The sequence below is a fragment of the Trachurus japonicus genome, chromosome 10 (assembly GCF_045865225.1).
Source record: "Trachurus japonicus isolate A0001 chromosome 10, Traja_1.0".
Taxonomy (NCBI): domain Eukaryota; kingdom Metazoa; phylum Chordata; class Actinopteri; order Carangiformes; family Carangidae; genus Trachurus; species Trachurus japonicus.
Window position 1 is genome coordinate 36,784,110 of NC_140916.1, and position 22,794 is coordinate 36,806,903.

The following is a 22,794-nucleotide window of genomic DNA, read 5'->3' on the forward strand; positions in this document are numbered from 1 at the left end:
AACTCAGAAATTGGGTTACAGAAATAACCCAACATTTTTTTTAGTGTGTAACCCCTAAAAGCAGCACATCAGTGCAGGTGGTTTCAAAGAGTTCATCAGAAACAAGAGTTAAAAGCTCCTTACATTCATTTAGAAACAATTATAGTAATTCACTGATGTGAAAAATAAGAAATTTACTCTTACTCTTACTTTTACTTAATACTTTTGGACACTTAAGTACCTTTAAAAGCAAGTACTTTTTTACTCTTACTCTAGTAACATGTCGACTGAGCTACTTTTACTTGTAACGGAGTAAATTTTGACCAGTAGTATGTGTACTTGTACCACACTGAGACACTGAAACACATCTAAGTACGAGACCCCGTCCCCTCGTTACCTGACGGAGCTGCTGCACCGCGACGTCTCGTCCTGCTGTCATCAGTCTGGCTGCTGCCTCTCTTCTCCCAGCTGACTTCTCTCTTCACTATAAGGCTGGGTTTTTGGGGGGTTTTTTTACCACAAGCTGCTGCTGCTGCTGGAGATGATGATGATGATGGTGATGATGATGAAATAGGAGCATTATTTCTCTGAAACTCTCTGAAACTCTCTCTGACAAAACCTTAAAAAACAGTTTTCAGTTGAAGAAGACAGGAATGAAGCAGCTGATGAGCGTGGGACAGGACACCCTCCTCTCTCTCTGTGTGTGTGTGTGTCTGTCTTATGAAGCAGATGCACTGCCAAGCCATGCATTCCTCTCTTACCTTGTATGGTCACCGGGGGGGGGGGAGGGGCCTTACACCAAAGAGGGGGAATGCCCCCTCCCTCCCAGCATGATGATGACCGATCGGCTGCTGATGTCAGAGAGAGTAAACCAAGAAGCCTCGACCACGACGACTATAGTGACCTGTAGAGTGAGTGAGTCTGTCTGGGAAAAGATGGAGGACGGAGGGAGGGAAAAAGGAGGGAATGGGAAGGGAGAGGGGGAGAGGGAGAGGGAGAGAAAGAGGGGAAGATTAGAAGAGAGTTGGGAGAGGAAGAGGAGAAAAGAAAGGAAGAAAGAAGGAAGGGAGGGGGAGGGAGAGAGGAGGAGGGAAGAGGAGAGGGGAACAGAAGATGGGAAAAAAGGAGGAGTGTGTGTGTGTGTGTGTGTGTGTGTGTGTGTGTGTGTGTGTGTGTGTGTGTGTGTGTGTGTGTGTGTCGGGTGGTATATTTTCCTCTGGTTAAAAAAAAAAAAAAAAAAAAACCTTTGACAATTTTCATATTTCTTCTAAATTTGGGCTTTTTCTGCATCAGGCAGCAGCCGACTGGACGGCAAACAGAGAGAGAGATACCATGTCCATGTGGAAGCTATTACACTGCTGGGGGGGGGGGGGGTGAAGGGGGGGGGGGCAGAGAGAGAGGGAGAGGAGGGAGAGAGAGGGAGGGAGGGGTGGTGGGGGTGAAAAGGGAGGGAGGAGATGGAGAGAGAGAGAGAGAGAGAGAAGGAGCAGGAAGAGAGCAATTATTTAGAGTAACATTGTTTAACTGCTTTCTCCCTCTTAAACACACACACGCACGCACACACACACACACACGCGCACACGCACACGCACACACACACACACACACACACACACACTTAACTCTGTCTTTGTAAGGACTCCCATTGAAATGATACATTTCTACATTTCAAGTGAACAGTGGAGACAGAAACAGGACAACTTGATGTCATTGATTGTTCCCTTGGTAACGCAGTCTGAGGCCACTGCGAGGTCTAACGACTGAAATCACTGCATGATGGAGAGAGAGAGAGAGAGAGAGAGAGAGAGGGAGTTAGTGAAAAGTATTTTGTTTTTGAGAGAGGAATGTGTGTAGGAAAACTACACTAAAGACACACAACAAGCAGCTACAGGAAGGTGATTACAAAAGACGGTAAGACTTTACAATAAAGGTCCATTAATTAACGTTAGTAGGCTACATTATTAATAAGCATTAATTAACTGTTTACAGATTATTATGTATTACTTAGGATTAGGAAAAACATTTATTAAAGGGATAGGTCACCCAAAATTGAAATTTCTCTACTCATTATCTCCTCCCCCTCATGTGGACTAAGGGCTGGGAGAAGTTTCAGAGTCCTCCGTGGCTTGTCCCGAAAAAAAATTAAATAAGTCATAAATTTGGACGAACTGGAAAGAGGAGCTTCCGCTACAAACAAGCTTGAAATAGAGACTTATTTAATTCTTTTTGGGACAATTTCGCATTTCAGGGCTTCAATACAAGACGGACATTACATACGAGCAGCATGGAGGTATCTGGATGTTTTTTGGTGTGTCTTTTTGTTACGAAGACAGTTGGTATCCATTTGCAACCGTTATATGGACATGCACTGCTACGCCGAGACCCCCTGTAACTCAGAGAAGCCACGGAGGACTCTGAAACTTCTCCCAGCCCTTAGTCCACATGAGGGGGAGGAGATGATGAGTAGAGAAATTTCAATTTTGGGTGAACTATCCCTTTAATGTAGCCTATTAGTAAGCAGTTAATTAATGTTTACTACTCAAAGTTAGTTAATAAATTATTAAGTAATAATAAAAGTTGAACAATGTAATTAGTTATCATTATGTATGCATTACTCAGCATTAATTAACACATTATGCTTAATAATGTACTAACTAATGTTAATTAAGGGACCCTTATTGTAAAGTGTTACCCTAAAGACTGACAATAAACAATCAGTCAGTCAGTTTACAGTTGACACACACACACACACACACACACACACACACCTCTTCTGAAGGTGACATGTCTATAACACAGACCTGAAAAAAAAACAATGATAAATGACATATTCTTCATTAGAGGTGGACGGTATAAGCAGGAGGAACTCCATAAAGACACATGCACCAGGTCCAAGGATCAGGATCAGAGTATGTGACAACACCAACACCAAACACATTTAGGTTTAGCTGTCTTTAAGCAGACAAGTGACTGACACAAGTGTCACTAGGTGTTGGACGTGTCTTATCAGCTGATGAGACCTGAGACACATCACAGCAGTTCAGGTTTTAACTGTGACGTCTGGAAAAACAGCCAAAGACAAACAGTCTTCTTCTTAAAGCAGAAGTAAGCGATGGTTGTGGTTTTGGCTAATGCTGCGTTCCAGGCAGGCTTTTGAAATCGTAAATTACAGCTTCAAGTCACGACTTACGACTTTGTAGCGTTCCAGGCAACCCACTCGTGTTTCTCCGACCTGTTTTACCTGTGAAAGTCACTATAACGGCCACTCGTAACTTCTGACCCGTGAACTCGTACCAGATCGAACTGGTACCACTTCACGGGTCGGAAAAACACGAGTTACGGGTTGCCCTGAACGCACCATAACAGTCCTCGTCCCTACGTCGCCACATTCACGGCGTTCCTTGGCTGCACACACAGCCCTGCATGCTGTTCTCTCTCCTCATTGGATAAAAACTGTAGGATACGAGAAAAGTTTTCTCCTAGGCTCAGAGCAGAGCAGAGTGACTGACAGACCCGTGTTTCAGACCAAACACTCTATAGAAGTGATTGCTGTCGGAAGATATAACTATTTAAGACTTATATTAACACAAATATATCACTTACTTCTGCTTTAAAGGGACAACGAGGAGTTTTGGAAAAGCGAAGTGTCTTCTCACTACATTTATGAGCCTCCGCACCGTGAAATTCTTTGACCGGCCCAAGACAGACTCATGTTTTCATTCATCAAGAATTAAAGTCAGAGGTTCAAAGACGATCACATACCGTCGTAGTTCCCATCGGAGATTTGGCTGCGTTATTCTCATGACTCGCCGCGAAACCTAAAGTAAAGAAACGCTGGTCGGCTCGCCCAGCATTTCCACCACCACTAATAATAACAAAATAACGATAGAGACAGAACGATATATTTATCTAAAATGGACCATTAACAAGTGGTAACGTAGATTCATCCACATTAATATGAGACTTTTTTTATAACCGAATAGAAACTCCTTGTTGTCCCTTTAAGTTACCTGACAGAGTCTTTCTGTGTTGATGGTCCAATCAGCAGCCATACATAGGCTACCAAAGACACATTTTTAAAGATACAGTAAGTTTCTGACACTAACTCTATTAAATATACAGTTTATATCCAAATGATGAGTCACTGTTGGTCTCTCAATGTTACATCTAAAGAAGTTCAGTCAGTTGACAGTGGACTGCAGGTGCTCTGTGCTGTCCCTGGTCTCACATCATCTGTCATAGAGGCACAGCACTGTCTGTCTTGTTATATTGAGTTGTTGTAACCCTGGCAACAGCTGCCAGAACTGAACCAGCTGACCTGAGCGCTCTGTAACACTCACACACTGCTGGTTTGGACTTTAAATAAATCCAGAGATGTGATGTTTTGTGGTCCCGTCCCTCTTGGTTTGGACTTTTCACGGACAGAGAGACCTCAGCTGATCTGAGCCAACAGTAACTTTGACTCTTTCTTCCTCAGAGATCTACAGGGCCGTGGCTAGGAGTTCTGGGCCCCCTTAAAGAATACTAAAGTGGGCCCCTACCTGCTGACTTTTCCACTTTTTTTCAATCAATCAATCAATTTGTTTATTTCGGGCATGTCAATTTAAATCATCATCATCACACTTCATCTTAGTTCAAATAATACAATACACATGGCCGAAAGGGAAAGCGGGAGAAGCAAAAGCTGATCTAGTCCCGCCCCCATTACCCACAGAATAAAAATCTTTATCATAATCTTTTCTTTTCTTTTTGCTTTTTTTTTTACATTTTGATATAACATTCTTTTACTTATGACATTTTGACATAACATGTTACAGCAGTAGGTAGTATACAGAGCTGAAGTTTAATTTTGTATAGGTAATTTTTTATTAGACTACTTATGTATTATCATTTCTTATTTAGCCTACTTTGTTTTGATGCTAACGCAGCGTTACTATGAGTATTATGCTGCGTTCAAGACAGGGTCTTATGCAGAATAAATCAGTCATACAAAGATTAGACTATGGGTTTTTTTGTGGGCCCCTAGAATTATCATCACATTTCTCCCTTATAACGGCCCTTCATAAAAACAAAATAAAATCCCCCTCCATACCAGCAACCCCAAAGTAAGACTCCATTAAACACTGTAGTGTAAGGCCGTAGCGAGACGCTAGCAGCTTTACAAACCTGGTTCAGCCACAGGCAGGTTTTTATCAAGTCCTTTTCTTACCGGCTGAATCCAAAAATGGATGATTTCTCTCTCACATGCAGTGGAGTTAGAGTAGCCTACCTACACACTGCAGAACAGTGACGCTGTCATAAAAGATGTTGATGGTGATGTTATGTGGCCTTTATACCTGCCCCTTGTTATTTGACTGGGTGGACCTGTGGAAAACTGCACGTCCCCTGTTTCATGTTCAGTCCTAGAGCGTCTGACATGTTCTGTAACACGCTGCTGTGACTTTTAAACCTATATTCTTGGCTTCCAGTCAGGCCCAAATTTAGGCTGTCTGATGGATGGCTGGAGCTGGAGCTGGAGCTGGAGCTGGAGCTGGAGCTCTTCAAAGCGTTTCCTCTACAGTAAAGTACCATCTTTATTTTAGCACAGTGAAGAGGATTATTCAGACTCTCTGTCTGTTCTGTCTCACGTGTCTTAATAAGGTAATGTTTGGAGATGGTTCTCTGTTTACAGCAGCCCACAGGACCGGCCTATTAGCAACGACAGCCATGCATGGACAGGACACACATACACATGCACGCATTCGCAGCAGCACGCGCACACATGCACTCAGTCACACACACATGCAGGCATGCGTGCACACACACACTTACGTACATTACTCTTTACTGAATGAACAGTGAGTCTCCATGAGGCGCTGCTCCCTCATATGGAAACTCTCTCTGCAGAAAGTCAACCCTGATGAAAAGCACAAACCTGATCACTCTTCTCTTCTGAGGTGAGTGATGGAGAGAGCAACAACAAAAACAACTGATCCTGCCAACCAGCATTAGTTTTGTTTTGTTTTTCTAGGATAATGTCAGATATGATCAGAGATGGACAGAGTACTACTCGACACCCCAGTACTTGAGTAGGAGTACAAATACTAGGCCTACTGGTCAAAATTTACTCCGTTACAAGTAAAAGTAGCACAGTCGACATGTTACTCCAGTAAGAGTAAAAAAGTACTTGCTTTTAAAGGTACTTAAAGCAGAAGTAAGCGATCCGGTCGTTTCGGCTAATGCTGCGTTCCAGGCAGGCTTTTGAAACCGTAAATTACAGCTTCAAGTCACAACTTACGACTTTGTAGCGTTTCAGGCAACCCACTCGTGTTTCTCCGACCTGTTTTACCTGTGAAAGTCACTATAACGGCCACTCGTAACTTCTGACCCGTGAACTCGTACCAGATCGAACTGGTACCACTTCACAGGTCGGAAAAACACGAGTTACGGGTTGCCTTGAACGCACCATAACTTCTTGCACTGCAAAAACTCAAATATCTTACCAAGAATATTTGTCTTATTTCTAGTGAAAATGTAATTTCTAGTCAAAACAAATCTCATTATACTTAAAATTTTTAGATCATTTTCACTTGTTTCAAACAAATTTTCACTTGAAGTAAGTAGAAAAATCTGATAGTGGAGCAAGTTTTTCTTTCTTATTACGAGCACAAAAAACTTCCTTTCACTGGCAGATTTTTCTACTTATTTCAAGTGAAAATTAGTTTGAAACAAGTGAAAATGATCTAAAAACAAGTTAATTTTTAGGTGATCAGTCTTATTTTAAGTGGAAAGAGATTAGTTTTGACTAGAAATGAGACATTTTGACAAGAAATAAAACAAATATTCTTGGAAAGATTTGGAGTTTTTGCAGTGTGTCAGCCGATGGAGTTAGCAGCCCCCGCCCTCGTCATGGATCTGTTGGTCCTCGTCCCTACGTCACCACATTCAGGCGCATCCCTTGGCTGCACACACAGAGAGGACTGCCCCTTTATGCCGTTCTCTCTCCTCATTGGATAAAACTTGTAGGATACGAGAAAAGTTTTCTCCTGGGCTCAGAGCAGAGCAGAGTGACTGACAGACCCGTGTTTCAGACCAAACACTCTATAGAAGTGATTGCTGTCGGAAGATATAACTATTTAAGACTTATATTAACACAAAAATATCACTTACTTCTGCTTTAACTCTTTGAAACCAGCTGATGTGCTGCTTTTAGGGGTTAGGGTTTCCTTCTTTGACAAACACAGCTTGTGTCCAATAGGATTTTAGAAAAAAAAGAAAAGAAAAAAAGAGCAGACCTGAAAGTAACCAGTACTTTTCAGCCTTCCTAGAAATTAACTTGAGTAAAAGTAAAAAATATTTGTCTTGGAAATGTATTCAAGTTAGAGTAATAAGTACCAAAGAAATCTAATACTCAAGTAAAGTAGCTACAAATCTTCTGGATGTGTACCTACAGTAAGTACAGTACTCAAGTAAATGTACTCTGTTACTGTCACCACTGGATGTGATATGGAATCGGGAGATGATGTGAAACCACATGCATGTACCTGTTAGATGTCATAGTCACAAAAATGCTTTCAGCTCTTCCATCAGCCTCTACCTTCCACCACTCTGCATCAGTCTGTTTCTGTCTGTTCAAAGTGTAGGTGGGTCTGTTCCCTCCAGCAGAGGGCAGACACCGCTGATGGCTCTAGTGTTCACAAAGCCCCAAAGTCTTAACTCTTGTCCTTTTTTGTCCAGACCGGTCTGACTCTGACGTGCAGGATCGTCCACAGCGATGGCAGCGTCTCCTGGGGCCAGTTTGACTGCATGTGGCTTAAAGTCACCACAAATAGTCAGACCACAGAAAGACCACAATGGATTCTAGGTAAATCAACAATAAACCCTTCCCTTTTCTCTGAGCTCCTGACAATGTCTGCAAGCCACATACATTTATTATATGTAAATGTGTTGTTGGGTACTGGTCAGTGCAGGTGTATTTCTAAATAAATAAACTTGTATGAGCAACATGAAAACTGGAGCAACACTGCAACTGGTGTGAAGTCACCAGGGCCGTTGTACAGGGGAGAAAGGTGATGATAACTCTAGGGGCCCAGCGCCCAGTGGGGCCCATAAAAAACCCCAGTAGTCTAATCTTTGTATGACTGATTTATTCTGCGTAAGACCCTGACTGATACTCATAGTACACTGTAAAAACTCAACATCTTTCCAAGAATATTTGTCTTATTTCTTGTCCAAATGTCTCATTTCTAGTCAAAACTAAGACTCATAACCTAAAAATTAACTTGTTTTTAGATCATTTTCACTTAAATTCACAATAAATAGAAAAATCTGCCAGTGAAAGTAAGTTTTTTGTGCTTGTAATAAGAAAGAAAAACTTATTCCAAGTGAAAATATGCTTGAAAGAAGTAAAAAGTGTCTAAAAACAAGCTGATTAAATCAAGATTCTGTATGTTTGTGATTACAGTAAGTATGTTCCTATAAACAGGAGAAGTTGTTTATAGTGAGGCCAAACTTTACTTTCAAAGAAAAATATCTGGGATTCTTCCCAAGATGCCACGTAATTACAAAACTCCCCAAATCTCAGTGAGTTGGTGGCTCAGCAGGAAGTCCCTGCAGTTTGTGTTCACCTGTAACCTGGACAGATGAAATATTAAGTAAAGGGGGAGGGAGGAGATGGATGGAAGGAAAGAAGGGGGGGTTGATCAATTTACCCCACTCCTATGGTCAACTTACCCCATCACAAGTCACAAGACCACTTTTTTTGAACATGCTATATTTTAAAAACAGTTATATTTACACTCATTCTGTTAATTTGTAGGGATGCAAAACATCCTGAAATATATGCAGATGTGTTAGTTAGCAACAAAACTATAATTGTCTTGATGTAGTGATCCTGAATACAAAAAGTGGCTCGACTTACCCCACTCTCCCCTAAGACCCTGTGCTCATGTCTGGCTATACAACAATGTTCAGTGTGAGGAAATGTTCTGGTTAATTTCAACATAAGGAACTTTACAACTGGCCTACCTCAGAAAACATCAGCTAGTACATTTTAAAGGTCCAGTCTGTAAAATGAGGGAAAACCGGCAAAGGACAAAAAAACTTTTGGTTTACCACAACTGGGAGTATTTCAGGAGCATGGAGCGATGAGGTGAAGATCTAAACCATCTTACAATATGTCTGCTGTTTCCTCTTGAAACGTGCTCTCTGATTGGCTGGGTTTTCCAGTCGGGCTGCCGTACAAACATGGCGGCGCAAGATTGGGACACTCTCTAAAGCAAGACCCCTGCTATATAAAAGAATAATTATAAGGCTACGAAAAACAAACTAATTTTATTTTATAGTGATTATACACTTAAACAAATATATTCATGGGTAGCATATTCAGATTTTGCCAATAATAAACCTTGTCAGATATTACACACTGGACCTTTAACAGCGTAACTAACAACTTAAACATGAACAGATATTATAACTGTTGTATAGATCTGTGAGGTGCAGGTGTAACGGAGGATACGGGTGCACTCACTCATCCATAAAGGACGTGCAAACCCAACTGCCGAGATTAACATCGGCTACATGTCCCCCCCAATTTCTGAAAAATATGAATCGTCCCCCCCAATAAAAAATACCCTAAATGATTAAAAATTGATCAAATGTATTTTCAGATTTCACATTTTTCACATTTTAGATTCACACCTAAAAATAAATGATTGAAATGGTGAAACAATGTTTGACAAATGTATTTCTGACTCCACATTCCATCAGTGGTCTCCTCCACTATGATGCAAATGAACGGGTAGTTTCTTACACAGATGCCGATGACATCAGCAGGCTTTAAAGAAACAACCCCCTCAATCTTAGGGCTTCATTTATTGATATTCATCCATATCAATTAATCATGCATATAAAAAAAGTAGTCCCATACACTGGGAGAAAAGGAAGATGGGGAGAAGAATTGGGGATCTGGGAAGGGGGAGGCGAAAAATAAGAACGTGAGTAGACATTACATGACCCTTAAAATTATGATTTACTAATATAACAGTTGAGGCCGTGAAAATAGGCCGTTTCTTTGGGTCTGTTCACAACACTGTATGTTGTAAATCTCTGGGCAGGGCTATTATGGGCTGGCGTTGCTAACGGGAGGAGTGCAGAGAGTCTTCTACTGCAATTAAAGTACTTAGGGGCTATTTGGAGATCATACAACCCCACTTTAAAAAAAATGCTACTATCCCTTTAAGGACAAATAAACGAGAAAGGTATAAGCACAATAAATGATTCCCTGTGCAGTACTTTTTGAATGATATGGCCAGCCTCTACCAAGTTGTGATTTATGGGTGGCAATATGAGTTGCATACCGGCAAAAAAAAAAAAAAAAGCACACCTGTCTCTTTACTTTCATCACGCACGACTCTTATGTAACCAATCCTGTGGCTAATACACCATAAACATGTGTTGTGTAGAGCAGTGGTTCTCAACCTGGGGTCCGGGGACCCCTAGGGGTCCTTGAGAGATTTGAAGGGGGTCCCCGATTTTTTCTTGAAACTTTACCACTTTTTCTAGATTTTTTTATTACTATTTTTGTTTTAGAAATTTTACCACTTTTTTCTAGAAAATTTTTACTTGTTTATTTTTATTTTGAAATTTTTTTACGAGAAATTTTACCACTTTTTTCTAGAATTTTTTTTTTTTTAAATTTTACCACATTTTTCTAGAAGTTTTTTTTTTTAATTTTACCACATTTTTCTAGAAGTTTTTTTTATTTTAGAAATTTTACCACTTTTTTCTAGAAATTTTTTACTTGTTTATTTTTATTTAGAAATGTTTTGACGAGAAATTTTACCACTTTTTTCTAGAAGTTTTTTTTTTTTTTTTTTTAATTTTTACCACTTCTTCCTAGAAATGTTTAAATGTTTTTGGAGAAATTGGACCACTTTTTTCCAGAGATTTCTCTACAATATTTCCAAAAAATTCACGCTATTGGCCCCAATTTAGATGTATAAAAACGTAATGTTCTTCAGTCTCAGAACAAATATTTGTGTATTTCTGTGTGTTTACTTCTAAATTTGGTCCAATGGGGGTCCGTGGTCTAATTCGTCTCAACTTAGGGGTCCTTGACGTACAAAAGGTTGAGAAGCGCTGGTGTAGAGGGAGTGTGAGGCTGTTCAGTGTCAAAGGAAGTCCAGCAGAGCAGCAGGAGGCTGTGGGCAGTTTCACTCTGTTTACATCCAGTGACAGCAGCAGCACACCAGTTAGAACAGTGTGTGTGTGTGTGTGTGTGTGTGTGATAGAAAGAGAGAAAGAGAGAAAGAGACTCCATCTTGCTGTACTCCAACTTGTCAAAGCAGGAAGAGCAGAGATTAGTGGGTCCAGAATTAGAACGGTGTGTATAGGTGTAGACCTGCTCTGTCTCTGCAGCTGCCACGGCCGTGCTGCTCTCATCTGCTTTCCATCAACTCCAGCACCTTCACCATGACCGGTACTGTAGGTACGCTCACAGCTCACAGCCAGAGATGGACAGAGTACTTGACCCCAGTACTTGAGTAAGAGTACAAATACTACTGGTCAAAATTTACTCTGTTACAAGTAAAAGTAGCTCAGTCCACATGTTACTTGAGTAAGAGTAAAAAAGTACTTGCTTTTAAAGGTACTTAAGTATCCAAAAGTACATGCTTTTAAATTTACTTTAAAGCAGAAGTAAGCGATATTTTTGTGTTAATATAAGTCTTAAATAGTTGTATCTTCCGACAGCAATCACTTACATAGAGTGTTTGGTCTGAAACACGGGTCTGTCAGTCCCTCTGCTCTGCTCTGAGCCCAGGAGAAAACTTTCCTTGTATCCTACAACCTTTATCCAATGAGGAGAGAGAACGGCATAAAGGGGCAGTCCTCTCTGTGTGTGCAGCCAAGGGATGCGCCTGAATGTGGTGACGTAGGGACGAGGACCAATAGATCCATGACGAGGGCGGGGGCTGCTAACTCCATCGGCTGACAAGACATTATGGTGCGTTCAAGGCAACTCGTGTTTTTCCGACCTGTGAAGTGGTACCAGTTCGATCTGGTACGAGTTCACGGGTCAGAAGTTACGAGTGGCCGTTATAGTGACTTTCACAGGTAAAACAGGTCGGAGAAACACGAGTGGGTTGCCTGGAACGCTACAAAGTCGTAAGTCGTGACTTGAAGCTGTAATTTACGGTTTCAAAAGCCTGCCTGGAACGCAGCATTAGCCAAAACGACCGGATCGTTTACTTCTGCTTTAAGTAAAAGTAAGAGTAAATTTCTTATTTTTCACATCAATGAATTACTATAATTTTTTCTAAATGAATTTAAAGACCTTTTAACTCTTGTTCCTGAGAATTAACTCTTTGAAACCACCTGCACTGATATAGCTTTATAAAGCTGCAGAAACACCTATAAAAAAAACTAATAAAATGAATGGGATCATAAGAGGACAGCAATTGTCATTTTCATGTTTTACACCCCCCAATGCTGTATTTATGTGGTACCACAGGAGATTACAGGCAAACGTTGATAAAAAACAAACAAACAATTCTTTAATTAAGTAATGCAGATGTTTATTACGTAACAATCATTTAACTCTTGCGTGAAAACTGTAACCAAATGAACCTGCACCGTCCAACTAACTCTTACTCTTACTTTTCAGCCTTCCTAGAAATTAACTCAAGTAAAAGTAAAAATATTAGTCTTGGAAATGTATTCAAGTAAGATAACAATTTCTCATGTCGGGGCTTCAATACAAGAGGGACATTACAGACGAGCACTATGGAGGTATTTGGATGTTTTTTGGTGTGTCTTTTTGGACGAAGAAAGTTGGTATCCATTGACAACCATTATATGGACAAATACTGCTGCGCGGACCCCCCTGTAACTCAGAGAAGGAACGGAGGACTCTGAAAACTCTCACAGCTCTTAGTCGACATGAGGGTGAGTAGATAATGAGTGAAATTTGAATTTTGGGTGAACTATCCCTTTAACATTGAATATTTACCTTTACTAACTGAAGTTGATATTGTGCCTTACTGACTGACAAATAAAACAGAGCGCCATTGTCTCACTGACTGATGAGATAGAGCTGAACCTGTGTCTTTACACTGCAAAACTCCAGTTACCTCATCAGAACTATATAACACTGAATATGAACATGAATATTCTCCACTTTGACATTACTGATCATCAACACTGAATATATCTCACTGATGATTGTTTTATTAGACTGAGCACTTACTCATTTTACCCAATTAAACAAGTTAATCCTGCGTGGTGTGAAACATTTGCCTTTATGAAACCTGAAATCAGCCCCAACTGTAGCTAAGCACTTTTAAATCCAGGTTAAAAACATTTCTCTTTTCACGTGCTTATAGCTGAGCTCTTTTTAAGAACTTTAAACTTTACCTATTTTATTTTATTTTACTTTTATTTGCGCTTGCTTTTAACTCTGTTTTTAGTGTTTTGTTTGTTTTTATTCTGTCTTATGCTTCTTTTTGAATGTTTTGTCTTTATGTAAAGCACATTGAGTTGCCTTGGTATGAAATGCGCTATATAAATAAAGATGCCTTGCCTTTATGTAGCTACCTGTTTATGCATTCACTTTATAGTAATAAAGTTTAGTCTCATGTTTTAACTAACCTATTGTGTCTTATATTTTTGACTAACCCATAATATAATATAATATAATATAATATAATGCAATGAGTACCAGTAACCTGTTTGATCATTCAGAGGTAAGCTGAGGGCACACGGAGCCACAGTGAAAGCAAAACATCTCCAAGGCCGAAGGGAGGAGAGGATGAGAGGCCTGTGAGCTCTGCTGAATGAAGCATTCTGAGGAAGAAGTTTTAAAGGGATAGTAGCATTTTTTTTAAAGTGGGGTTGTATGATCTCCAAATAGCCCCTAAGTACTTTAATTGCAGTAGAAGACTCTCTGCACTCCTCCCGTTAGCAACGCCAGCCCATAATAGCCCTGCCCAGAGATTTACAACATACAGTGTTGTGAACAGACCCAAAGAAACGGCCTATTTTCACGGCCTAAAAGAGGTTTTACCTGAAAGAAAAATACACAGTTCCATTGTTCGCTATAATATAATTTTTTCCAGCCCTTCAAAGTGCAGGAAAAACACAGTTTTTATTTGGACCTAACCAACTGCTGATTGGCGGGCGCTAACCCTGGGCGGAGGGATACGTGAGTTGGTCGCGACACTGACAACACTACCTTATACCCAAATATATTTGTTTTCAGCAGAAAAAAGTGGTTTAGGGGTTTAGTTCCTCTTTAAGTGTAACTTACTGGTAAGTTATTGTTGACAGCTGGTGTGGACAATAATCACACCAGTGAGTAGGCTAGACTAGTAGACTAAAGTTAACTGCTAGGCAACCATGTCAGCACATTTTACCATAAATTAATTAGTTATCACGAGAAAACGGTCTTTGTTATCTCGAGATAACGAAATAATAAGTCGTTGTCACGAGAAAACGGTAATAAAAAAAATATATAGGCTACGGACCTGGCCGTTCTCGGCTTCCGTAAATTATTATTATTATTATTATTATTATTAGGGCCCGAGCGGCGACTGCAAGTCGCACAGCGAAAGCCCTATTGTAATTCGTTCATGCCCCAACGTGCAAGTGACCCCAAAGTGCAAGTGACCCCAAAGTAATCAAGTAGTGAAGTAATCATGTGGTATGGAAGACCCAGGGGGAAAAATGCTATATTGAAATTGTAATGTTTATTATTCTTATTATTATTATTATTCACGCGACTTTTCATGCCCCAATTTCGCCCCTTTCCCAAACTGGAAAAGTTGTCTAACTTTGCATGTCCCTCCGGCCTCATCCGAAATTCAATATTTTTGGGTCGTCGCACATGGTCGACGCAAAATGGCGAAATAGCGCCCCCTACAAACTTTAAATTTGCCCTCGCCTATTGGGTTACTTTGTCGTAGGCAGACGAAATTTGGTACACACATTCATCATCCCCAGACGCACAAAAAAGTCTCTTAACGTCATGGTAAAATCTCAACAGGAAGTCGGCCATTTTGATTTTAATTTTCAATTTTTGCCATTTTTTGGCCATTTTTGGACATTTCCACTACTTACGTTTGATCTAACTCGTCCTAGGGACTTCACTCGATCGGCTTCAAATTTGTTTTCCAGCATCGAAACCCCATGATGACCTTATCTTGTGCTCCGCAGGTGTGTAGGTCATAGGGCGTGGCTGCTATGGCTCAATTCACATTGGCGACTGTTTCGGTGCTCGCCATTTAAATACGAATGGCTCTCACGCCCACATACTTTATCGTAGCTACTTCAAACTTGCTGGACATGACGATGGCTCCGCCCTGAACGTCCCGATATATTAATTTCCTACGTCACTCATAGCGCCCCCCGGTGGTAACAGGAAGTGACCAGTTTTTACATTACGTGTACTGATTCCACATAGTTGACCCCATCAACTTCATTCCACTTCTAAAACATGCAGAACCAGTTGGTGAAGCTACATTATGAACGCTATGAAGCTACGAGTAATGGCGACCGCATGGCGTCATGGCAACTGATGATCCCTCGCCAAGAAAATACGTTTGGCTTTTTGATGGCTTTAATGAACTCGTATCATCATGACATTTGATACACAGGTCCAGGGTCACGACCTCAACGTCTCCATATGCTCATAGGCGATCTCACTCATGTAGCCCCCTAGTGGAAACAGGAAGTGCCATTTTTTGCATCAACATTGTCCGATTTCCACGAAACTTCACATGTGTGATGAGGGACTGACCCTGAACACACCTGCACGCATCCCATTACTGCCCCCTAGTGGACGAACATTTAACTGCTCATAACTCCCTCATGCTTTGTCCGATTTCCAAAAAACTTCACATGTGTGATGAGGGACTGACCCTGAACGCACCTGCACGCATACCATTACTGCCCCCTGGTGGACGGACCTTTAACTGCTCATAACTCCCTCATGCTTTGTCCGATTCACTCCAAACTTCACACGAGTGATGGGGGGCGGCCCCTGAACGCACCACACCACATGCGATGACTGCCCCCTGGTGGATGAACGAAACATTGCGTTTTTGGACTCCTTCCAGGTTTTTTCTCCATTTCTGCTCCGCGCCACGGCCCCGGCGTGCCTCAGGCCCCGCGGTGGCATGGGCGAGCGAGGGCCCGCCATCGCCGCTTGCGGCTTTAATTATTATTATTATTATTATTATTATTATTATTATTATTATTATTGTTATTGTTATTATTATTAGCATTATTATTATTACTACCAATTATTGAATTTACAAGTTCTTGTTTGAGCTGTCCCAGCTGCAGTTCTCCTCTCGGTTCTCCTCTCGGCCTCACTCCGCACCAGCTGGGGGCGCTGTAGCTCCGTGTTGCCGTTCACCCGCCGCCGTTAAAGCAGTGGAAGAAGAGGAAGAAGTGATGAAGACTGCTCCGTGTTTGGTACAGTAAAGCTGCAGCAGGATGATGGACGCAGAGCAACAGCAGCAACATCCCAGCGGCTGTCATAGAAACAAACCGGTAGGTAGGTAGCTCAGCTCAGCGGTTAGCCGAGTGGCCGCGCTGAAGGCCCTTAGTAACGGCCGCTCGGTGTGTTGTTGTTGTTAGGGTTACGGGGCTAGGGGGGTTACCACTGTTAGCTGCGGCTATGCTAACCAACGGAGCTAGCCTTGTAGCTTTGACAAAGAGCAGGCTAAAGTTTGTAGCATTGGGACGTGTGGCCGCTGTGACAGACAGACAGGGAGGCAGGCAGACAGGGAGGCAGGCAGACAGACAGGCAGACAGACAGACAGACAGACAGACAGACAGGTGTGTTGTGTTCCTCTGCTTCCAATGTCGGTGCTGTTGTTATTAGTGACGGTGTAACTTCACTGTCGCTGGCCGTCGACGTAACAGACGTGAACAGCGCTGTCTGTCTGTCTGTTTCCTCTGTCTGTCTGTCTGTGGCTGCAGTGACGGAGTGTTTCCTTCCGTTAACCAGCCGGTAACTTACACACCGACCTGTTGTCCCCCCCTCACACCCCACACACCTCACCTGTCCCCCCGGGGTCCTGGTCCCAGACTGAAGGCTTCTCCATACCTGCTGCTGCTACTGCTGCTACTGCTGCTGCTGCTGCTGTGGACACATGTGGAGACACACCTGGTGGGTGTGTGTGTGGACAGGACACAGTGTCTGTCCACACACTCATCCTCAGACATGTTATTGTGGGGTCATTCCTATGTTCCCTCAGCCCTATGTTCCCTCAGCCTTATGTTCCCACATTTCTAACTTTTGTTGTCACTGAAAATTAGGCCCTATGTTCCCTTCCCACAGCCCTTTGGTCCCACCATTGGTTGGGTTTAGGCAATGAAGAAAAGAGTTGGTTAACCCTCCTGTTGTCCTCCTGTCCTGAAAGGAAGGAAGGATGAAGGGAAAGAAAGAAAGAAGGAAGGAAGGGAAGGAAAGATAGAAGGAGGGAAGGAACAGATTAGGTCAAAGACAAGGCTCTCCTATCCACAACATGGGGCCTAATTTTGAGAAAAATCTTAGAGCTGTGGGAACATAAGGCTGTGGGAACATAGGGCTGTGGGAACATAAGGCTGTGGGAACATAAGGCTGTGGGAACATAGGCATTGACCCGTTATTGTAGCTCTAGAAACCTCCCTGACCTGTGCTCTCTGTTTTTTTCACTACTGTATTTAATTAACAGCATTGTGACAGAGCTGTAAAGTAAAGGTAACATCCTCTCATCATAAACCCCTGAAGAATAAAGAAGCAAGGCAATTTTATATGTATAGCCCATTTTTACCAACAGTTTGTCTCAAAGGGCTTCTTCACATGGCATCACAACAACATCCTCTGTCCTTAGACCCTCACATCCACTGAGGAAAAACTCTTAATAATTACAACTTATGGTTGTAATTAGTTTCAAATCTCAAAATAATTGGTAACATTTCGACATAGAGAAGTTAGTGGCGGTCGTCAACGCTAAATTTCTCACCGCCTCCAGCTCCAGAGTCAGTGTTTTGTTTTTTTCCGGACTTTTTATGCATTTATTTAGAAAGGACAGCTGGAAAGAGACACAATCCAATGTTCATGTAGCAGTCACTTTACCTTGGATCACATAGGAAAGTGGGTAAAATTGTCCCTAACCCTATGTAGCCTAATTGATGTGGGGTTTTTCTTTTTTTTTTCTGCATTTGTGTTTATTATGAAGTCGCTCTTAAATTTAATTTCAAGTGGCTTTAAAAAAAGTCTTAAAAAGTCTTAAATTTAACTTGGCTTAAGCTGTAGGAACCCTGCTAACAGTCACCGTTGTCATCGCTTTGTCGATCAGACAAAACCACAATTTCAGTGTTGTGTGCAAACTGCAGCATCCCATCCAGTAAGATGCAACACAGCAGTGTCCTGATCACATGGAAGGAAGGAAGGAAGGACCACCACCAACTACCACTGTGGTTTTCCACTGACGTCTCCTCCTGTCACAGTCTCATCATAAACCACCATGTCATAATTTACAGACCAACTTCCAGCTGACCACTTGACATCAGACTAGTGAAGACACAGGTCAACACCTGGTTTGATCAGGGCCAAAGGTGTCAGGACAGATCAGACAAATGAGAAACTGCCTTTATCTTGCTGCTGCTAACCTGTCCCTCTCTGTGCTGTGTGTGTGTAGAACTGAGGTCCATGCTGAGGGATCGAGCCTCCAGGCTGCAGGAGGGAGGAGGTGTGTGTGTGTGTGTAAGAGCCTGAGCAGTGACGTTGAAGTGATGGGTCCGAGGAGGAAGGCATCTAAACTCCTACCTGTAGTTGGCAGCGGTGGAGGGGAGCCGGTCCTGAGTCCCAGCGAGCCCAAGGACTACATCAACGAGCTGTCCCATGAAGTCCTCTGTCATATATTCAGGTACACACACACACACACACACTGGGCTACGGGCTAGCTAGTAGCTACACCGCCCTGTAGTGGTGATGTTCGATACCACAGATTTCCTTTCCGATCCGATACTGAGTAAAATTCAGGCTGGTATCGGCGATAGCGATACTTTGTGCAAATGCACCTAATGTGTCTGGTAAATCTAATAAAAAAAGTAGTGTATTTCAAGTCATAGCTTCCTAAGGATGCAAGACTTCAGAGTAACGTATTTATTTTAAACTCTAGTGCAGGGGTCATCAACTATATTTGTTGAAGGGCCAGAATCTTTCTCAACCCACACCTCGGGGGCCGGACATTCAAATAGGCCGAGACTGAAATTAAATTCACCTTTTTGCCTAATAATTTATTTCTATTTTACCTGTAAGCTCATAATTTTCATTTATACATAGCCTATCTTTGGTGTTTGGTATGATATAAAATGAAAATTCTTGACAGCTGGACTTTCAGATGCTCCCACATGCTGGAGCTTTACACTGCTGACTGGCCCTGTGATTTTCAGCCTAAATATGAAAGGAGGCTGACAATCGGTTCTGATGATACAAGTCAGTAGTCCTGAGTAGTCAGTAGTGTTTCTCTAATACACAACATCTCGGAGGCGACGTTTTTCCACACACGGGCAGAGCTCAGTGGGAAACAGTAGGAGAGATGCAGGCCGAGGGGGAACCGGGACAATTGACCCTCGGGGATAAATAACGTTTTTTGAATTGAATTGAATTGAAGGGAGAAGCAGGTCCGTGCAGCTGTGCGCCACGGACATGCACAAATAAAAACAACCGAGTGGCATCAAACACGCGCCGCTACCGCATCGTTCGAGCGCGCATGACACTGAATGGGTTTGAGTGCGCAAAAGACGCTACATCTGAACGGCCCGTCCGTGCACACCCAGTTTAACTAAGGCAGCGGCCAAAATCACCCAGCAGCCTCTGCAGACAGACAGGGAAAACCCTGCAGTCCAGTCGGCTCTCTAAACTTTCATGCACGGTGCTTTGGGTACCGCGGCGTTTCCTAATCCCAGTGCAGGGACTCACAGGCACACAAACACTGAGCGCGTCTGCGTGTCTCCGTGTCCCAGCGCATTGACTGACAGGCGCACACAACGGGAGACCGAGAAATATAGGTACTTGTAAACTATTAGAACTCAGTCGCGGGCCGGATTGGAAGGTTCGGCGGGCCGGATTCGGCCCGCGGGCCGCCAGTTGATGATCACTGCTCTAGTGGCCTCGTTTAGAATACAGCGGAAAATAGTAGGGGTGGGAGAAGAAATCAATTCACATAAATATCGTGATATCTTTTTTGACGATGTTTAAATCGATTTTTTTTTTGAAAAAAATATTTTTTGGGGGAATTTTTTTTTGGGGGGGGGGGATTTTTTTTTAAATATTCTGCAATGTGCATTTGTTAGCCATTTTTTACATACAGAGAGTACAGGTTTTGAAAAGGGTTATAAGGGTATAAAGTTCACTTTATAATGGAGTATGTTCATTTAGGCTCCTACAGTATTTGTGTGCAGATAAATGTTAAAAATGCTAAAGACTAAAAATCGAGAGAATCGGCAATATCGTAGAATCGCAATTTAAATCGAATCGCCATCCAAAAAATCGTAGAAGAATCGAATCGGGAGAAAAGCATATCGTCCCAGCCGTAGACAAAAGTGTTTCAAACACTAAAAAAAGAACATTAAGTAAAATAATAAAACCATAAATTAAATAAGAAAATGATAAACAAACATATAATTTTTTTTAATTCATTCATTTATAATATTATTTATAATTTTCCCACAGATATTACAGACTTCGTCTTCACTGTTTGTGGCACTGAAACAGCTCCACACCTGACTCCTTTCATGCTGCTGCGCTTACACGTTACGCACTCACCCAGGTGGAAGAAAAAGTAGTTCCAACCAACCGCGTGTCATTTAGACAAGATCTGAATAGTTTAGTTACTTTCCACTGTGTTCCTGTTAATGATATGCATAACCACAAATGACTGAAGTATCAAAAGTATCGATATTTTCATTTGAGTATTGATTCTAGAGCATACAGACCTGGTATGGGAAGTATCAATATTTCAGTATTGATCTGCACATCACTAGCCTGTAGTGGTAGTACTGCTTCAGACAGTCTTCATGTGTTTCTGTTGTCAGCACAGTGATGAACTCTCCCTTTTTAATCTGATATAAATCAAGGTACTTCATCCTCCATGTCAAATGTATGATACAACCCTGTTATTGATTTAGGACGATGCTCTAATACAGCTAGAGTTTTACAAGAGTCCCACCCTGATGTAACGATAAGTTGTTTTTACAGTTTTTCTCAGTTGCTAAAGCACTAAACCCTGTTGTCTGAACCAAATTCTCAGTTTCCTGAACCCACTGATTGAATCTGTCACTTCTTTTGGCAAAACCATCAGCACTTTTCACCTGTTTAGACACAACTTACCAACACATTTTCATTGTGATGCACCTGTGTTGCATAATGCTGAGCACAGGTGGCAAAAGTCAAACACAACTAAAGCACAAGTTTCACCGGTTGAACACAACAACTCAAAACTGATAACACTTGTGTCTAATGATGTGAGGGAACAAATATAAACCAGTTCAGGATGAAGTCCTGTGGCCTGATCCAGTACAGAGAAATGATGCTGTGGCTGAGTTGTGCACTTCTCATTTGTATATTTTTGTACTTTATTTTTACGTAGGCTTACTGCATACAAGTACTAAATGCACAAGATTTCTGTTTGTTTTTGTACTGTACAAGTGCTACGTGTAAAATGCAGAGGATTTCGGTTTTTTGTACTTTTTTTTGTACAGTAGTACTATGTACAAGGTTTTTTGTTTTGCAACATGCATTTATGGAGGGAGAGGAGGAGGAGAGGAAGAGGAGAAGATGAGAGACGACAGGGTGAAGGAAGAGAGGATGAGGGAGGGAGGGATGAAGTGGGAAGAGAAAAGAAGAAGGAAGGAAAAGGGGATGAAATGGATGTGAGGAGGGAGGGAGGAGGGTGAAAGAAAGGGAAGGAGAGAAGTGCTACAGTGTAAATGCACAGGTTTTTTGTTTTGCAACATGCATTTAGCTACAGTGAACAATAAACATTTATTTCTACAGCTTCATGACCTGATAGTTGTGTTTTCTATTTTTCTATGTAGTGTTTAGTGGCTGGCTCAGTAGTGTTTTTAATTCTGATTGACTCGGGGCACGATTTGACAACATAGTTCAGTTTTGAGAACAGATTGAACTGTTTTGAGGTGAAAGTTTGGTTTTGCAAGAAGAGTCTGAGGTTTTGTGAATGTAGCTTGAAAATTGGGGTTTGTGTTCACAGTTTAGAGAAAAGGAGAGCAGCTTTACAGAAATGTGTCTTAGCAATCGAGAAAAACTGTAACTGTACATCACAGCCCCCCCTTGTGGAAGTGACATGACTTACATTGACATCTACTGTATAAACTCTACATCTGATGATCTTACATCGTGCCATTTCAGCAGGATGGGGCTTCAAATTAATATAAGGCGAGACACTACAGGCAAAAACATAGTTTTTTTCATGCACTGCCTGGTCAGTTTTGAGATTTGGAGCTATTATTTTTCTTCCTTCACATGTCTTCTTTCAGAAAAGTGGAAAAAAAATGGTAGAAAATCCACATTAAGGTTTTTTATTTCACTTCATTTTGTCTCTATCGTCAGTAGATTTCTCCTAAATTCAACAAAAGTTAACCTGCTACTGTGACAGACTGAGCTGTGCCTGTTGTCTGACCCAGGTCATGTCAGGTATCATTGTAAAGCTCTCTCTCTCCCGAACAACGATGTAGGCTCCAAAAATTGTCATTTCCTCCGTATCAGTCGTAGTTTTTAAGTCTTTAAAAGCCGTTTTCTCAAACTGAGTTTTTCCTCAGAGT

The 22,794-nt window shown here is 41.7% G+C and overlaps 1 protein-coding gene across 1 annotated transcript in view; it reads left to right on the plus strand.

Annotated features, from left to right (window-relative positions):
- The first annotated feature begins 16,387 nt into the window (after positions 1 to 16,387).
- The window catches only part of fbxo38 (F-box protein 38), a 52,445-nt gene continuing 46,038 nt past the window's right edge, over positions 16,388 to 22,794 (plus strand). The window contains 2 exon segments of the mRNA XM_085788580.1: positions 16,388 to 16,509; positions 18,648 to 18,875. Coding sequence (XP_085644706.1) covers positions 18,742 to 18,875 — 134 coding nt within the window. The 5' untranslated portion in view covers positions 16,388 to 16,509; positions 18,648 to 18,741.